We start from the raw sequence: 5,023 nt of genomic DNA, 5'->3' as shown, positions 1-5,023 counted from the left end.
CCTCTCAAACAAAAAATGAAAGAAATGTATGTCCAAAAGCTTTTTATGAAGTATATTGTCAAATGAGATCAACAAAGTAAAACACATCAGTATTTTGAAAAAGGGGCTGCTGAATAAAAAAATGAATCGCGACCTGAGTATAGGTCCACCAATAGAGAGATTTAGAATAAACCACAACTCGAATTTGTCAAATCTAGCTTTGGGGGCTACAATTCAGGTTTGAGCCAAGGCCGAATTCACTTTTATCCAACATAGTAATCTACCTAGTCGATAAACAATGCTCGTAGAATATCAAATCCATGTAATGAATACCAGATGCTCCCTTAACGATCTATATACCTGGGCGACTCAAAAAGTTTAAATACCATGTCATGATCAATCCCTAATGACACACGTGAATATAACCAACAGGAGTTCTAAGGACCTTGAAATAAGAGATCATATATAATTAACGTTACCATGTTGACGTCAGACAATTGACATCACTTCTCGGTTCAATTATCCACAAATAAGGTTATAGAACCGAATAACCTAAGATGAACCTATCCTAAAAGGACACCTGATCAAAGCAGTCAGAAAGCTCAAAACCGACTAAAAACCATTAAATCGAACTTGAAAGGATCCTCTAACATCTTTCATCTCATACACTTGTAGGAAACATAAGTTTCCAAGACCTTGAAAATCCTAAAACCATACTATAAAAGGCTAACTAAGGTCTCACATTCAAGTACACAATATTTCAATCTTAAATACCACTTATCTACGTTTATCAATAACTTGAACGTCGAAGTGTTTGAATATACCTCAAATGCCGTCAGACATGAGCAAAACCATTAAAAGATCTTAAAAAAAAATCACCATTAAATATCCATTCACACCACTCTTAAATTTTTTTTTTTGCTATAATAATAATAATAATAATAATAATAATAATAATAATAATAATAATATATCAAATTTGGGTAAATGGATATGATAAATTGTGAATAAGTGGATCAAATTACTAGTCTAGATGGGCCATATAAGCCCATCGGGTAATTGTTAGGACAGGAATGGTCCGGATGAGTTTAGCGATGTAATCGGCAATGAGACCGCGACCACAGTAACCCTACTCATCAGCCTTTTTCTTCTGCTTTGGCATCCTATTGATAGATTAGAGACTGCAATTGCTGCGTGTAGCTTTCTTTTTCCTCCTCGCCCTCAAATTCAATCCATATCCCCAAAACCACCCACACACACCCTCGCTTCCATCATACTCACGCACAACACAAACGGTATCTCTCTCTTTCTCTATATGATATTATAAACCCTAGATTCTTCAATTAATGCTTCGATTCAATGTTTCTCACGATTTTGTTTTTCTCTTCAGATGGATAGATACCAGAGGGTGGAGAAGCCCAAAGCAGATACTCCGATTAACGAGAATGAGATCCGCATTACCACTCAAGGAAGGATGAGAAACTATATCACATATGCTACCACTCTCTTTCAAGTTAGTAATTATCCCAATGTGTTTTAATTAATGCTAACTTTACTTTCTCTTAATGCCGACTGAAACTTGTGTTTTCAGTTTTTTTTTTAATGCTGTAGACTTTATGCATGTTTATTAATGGAGTAGATTTTAAGATTTATGTATTATTAGTCCATTATTAAAAATTAAATGTGCTGTTAATGGATAAAATCTCGAATGAATGATTTATATGAAATGTAGCATTCTTGGAAATATGACAAGCCTATAAAAAGGTGAAGAGAAATACAATATTATGTAAAGAATCTGATTACAGGAAAGTAACAATGAATTTCCAAAATCAATCTGTGAAAGGAATTTCTTGAAATAACAACATATTTGATAAGCCGGAGAAAATTAAGAGAGGGTCATACAAGTTATAGTGACAAGCATGAGTGAACAGAGTTCTATAGATAGACAATAGATATACAGAGTGAATTTATAATCGAATGCAAACACTGATTTTTCTGAGTGATAGAGTGTAGGTTTGTAGAGAACTATGGTTCTCCGACTTGTCAGATTTTATGTAGGGAGATATTCCTTCTTGATAAATCTCCCTAATGTCCAATACTTTTGGGAAAGATGGGTAATGAGGTGAGTGGCCCAACCATGGGACATGGATAGGATTTGATACAATCTTAGGTTTTAGGCCCAAGTCAACTCCAAAAAACCGGCTTATTAGATACTGGGTAGTCAATTCCGGATTGCAGCATAGAGTGGAAAAAAACAGAAACAAGAAGGAAATAGAGAGGAGGAAAAACAAGAGAAGGAATAACCCAAAAGCAGATTAGAAATATATAAAAAAACACAAGGAATGTAGGAAAAAGGAATGAAGGAAACTGGAAACAAAGGAGAGGAGAAAACAAGAATCTGGTGACATGATGGCTTTCAGAAAATAGGTAGTAGAAAACTTTCTGAAAAGGGAAGAGAAATATTCTCTGCGAACTTAAAGAAGAGAAGACTAGGGATTGCTGCAAAACCCCCCAAATACCCCCATAATTATAAAAGGATGATCTTGGTTTTTCCGGGCAAATCACATGTTCGTTTGTGAAACACTACACAAACTGCAACCCCACAGGGAACAACCACAATCTTAATATGCGCCGCTTTAACCACACGCTCCGGCATGATTCCTCTGCAAACCATTGCTATTTACTACCTAGATTAAATGCTATCTCTCTTCAATGTGGGACATTGCTTTTCCTATATAGCCCTTAAGACTTCCTTAATGTTGCTTTAGATAACTCTAGATATTTTGTTCTCATGTTGGTTAATGTTAATTAAGTTTCATTGATTTTTTTGTGCTGTTTTCAGGACTTTTCTCTTTTATTTTGTTTGGTGTAATACATGCATGCAAGTATCAAATAATCTAGAACTAACTAATATTTTACAATTTCTCCCCCGACTTCTAAATATTGATCTACATATGTTTTCTGTAGGAGAAAGGATCAGATGAAATTGTTGTCAAAGCAATGGGACGGGCAATAAATAAGACTGTAATGATTACTGAGCTAATAAAGGTGAGGGGTTGATATCCTTATGCAGTAAATTGGTTGGCATTTTTTGTTTGGTCTTACTATTTTGACTCCTATTTCTACTTGTTTCAGAGAAGGATTGTTGGTCTGCATCAGAATACTCAAATTGGGTCAACTGATATAACTGACACATGGGAGCCACTAGAAGAAGGCCTTCTTCCGTATGGCTTATTTTTCACTCCATAATCTATTCCACCTTATCAAATATTTGTGTGCATGAGTGTGATTGTTTTGTTTGTGTTTTACTTGCTCAGTTTGGAAACTACCCGTCATGTTTCAATGATCACAATCACCTTGTCAAAGAAAGAGCTGGATACTTCCTCTATAGGGTAAGAACTTTCATGATACTGTAAGGCATATTGTCTCTAAATTTTGCTGTTAGATGCTTTATCTCTATAATTTATCTTTAATGGGCTTGGTTGATTTCATTCGCTTAGTTGTTTTATTGTCACTTTGTTGTTTTTATAATTTTGTACCTTTGATTATTTGCTTAGAGTCCTATAACGCTGGGGTTCAATTAAATATTAAACTTTGTTATTTGGCTGTTTTTCACAATATGTTTTAAAATTCAAAATTTTTGTTTTGATTTTTAATTGTATTCTCTCTGGCAAGATCTAAATTTGTTTTTTTTCTTTGTGCAGATATCAACCTCCTCTACCAGTTGATCAAGTAAAACCCTTAAATGAATATGAAGACGAAGGAGGTGAGTTAATAGTCTTTTCTTTTGATATTTCAAATGAAGGAAATCTTATTATTATGCATGTTTAGTTGTTAAATATAATTTTGATACAGAAGGCTCACCAAGGATGCGAGGAAGAGGGCGAGGTCGTGGAAGGGGCAGGGGTAGAGGTAGAGGAAGAGGTATTACCACATTTTTTGTTTTGCTTATTTAACTGTAATTGGATGTGGCAAGATTATAGAATGGTCTGAAATGCTTTCTTGAAATCTTTTATGGTTTCTTTTACAATAAAAAATGATCTTATTGTGGTGCAATTTAATATTTGTAGGCATGTACAATGGGGGTATGGAATATGGAGATGGTTGGGATGGTGGCCGTGGCTATGGTGGCAGAGGGCGTGGCCGTGCATGGGGCCGTGCTTTCCGGGGACGAGGACGAGGCTTTGGTGCCCAGCCTGTTGGGTATTACGACAATGGTGAATATGATGCACCACCTGCCCCACGTGGTAAGCATGCCGAGTCCACCATATTCAGTTTTCTGGATATAGATAAACTATTATATATAAATATATTATCAAATGAAGTTTGATTAATACCAGTTGTGTGCTGTCTCATACAGAACAGATTTGTTTATTTTAGTCCAGTTGTTGTGATTGTTAGTTTCCTTTGTCCCTTATGTTCTTTGTTTCAGCATATTCTATAGGGGTCCCTTCAAGTTGCTTAAGGACGCAGTAGTAACTTTTATTTGATGATGTGCAGGCCGAGGTCGTGGAAGGGGATGGGGTGGTGGGCGTGGTCGTGATGTAGGCCAAGGTGCAGCTGCCTGATCACCTTGGTGTTGGTTCTCGTGTAAATGTTTCGTTAGAAGAGGGTTGCCTCGCCTCTCTGCTTAGTTATTTGTTAGCTGTTAATTTGGTATTATTTGAAGCGCTCAGTGTTCCATGTTCCTGCAGTTTTGTTTTTGTAGTTCTTTCCCTTGTAACATCTATAATTTAAGTTAGGGAGGTTGAGTTAGGTATATTTATTTTAGACTTTGAAAAAAGAGTCAAAATAATCAAAATTTTCATATAGAATTATCACAGCAAGTTTTTCCATGGTTGCTTTGTAGTTGTTGACACTTTCATTTCTATTCTTGAAATTTTGGGTTAGGATTGAAGTCCTCTTTTTTTTTTCTCTTGACAAAACTGAGCATTTCTTTTATGTGTTGCGAGTGGATGGTCTTTTTTAAATTAAATGATGAGGTTTTAAGAATACACTCCTCCATTGTGTATTTTATCCTTTGTTAAAAATAGTGAATGGTGTT

At 35.5% G+C, this 5,023-nt stretch overlaps 1 protein-coding gene across 2 annotated transcripts; it reads left to right on the top strand.

Annotated features, from left to right (window-relative positions):
* Window positions 1-1,051: 1,051 nt before the first annotated feature.
* On the top strand, window positions 1,052-4,814 carry LOC127080121 (uncharacterized). Of its 2 annotated transcripts, none has more exons than XM_051020449.1 (9): window positions 1,052-1,274; window positions 1,370-1,492; window positions 2,947-3,027; window positions 3,115-3,203; window positions 3,297-3,371; window positions 3,684-3,745; window positions 3,838-3,903; window positions 4,050-4,226; window positions 4,480-4,814. In XM_051020449.1, exons 2-9 carry the CDS (start codon window positions 1,370-1,372, stop codon window positions 4,545-4,547), a joined length of 741 nt encoding a protein of 246 aa, XP_050876406.1. In that variant the 5' UTR covers window positions 1,052-1,274; the 3' UTR covers window positions 4,548-4,814. The 2 variants fall into 2 exon arrangements, with proteins under 2 accessions (XP_050876406.1, XP_050876405.1); XM_051020448.1 differs by having other exon boundaries at window positions 1,054-1,274; window positions 3,835-3,903.
* Window positions 4,815-5,023: the final 209 nt, after the last annotated feature.

The sequence above is a fragment of the Lathyrus oleraceus genome, chromosome 5 (genome assembly GCF_024323335.1).
Source record: "Lathyrus oleraceus cultivar Zhongwan6 chromosome 5, CAAS_Psat_ZW6_1.0, whole genome shotgun sequence".
Taxonomy (NCBI): domain Eukaryota; kingdom Viridiplantae; phylum Streptophyta; class Magnoliopsida; order Fabales; family Fabaceae; genus Lathyrus; species Lathyrus oleraceus.
Note: the sequence above shows the minus strand (reverse complement) of the source record. Positions and strands in the feature narration are given on the sequence as shown.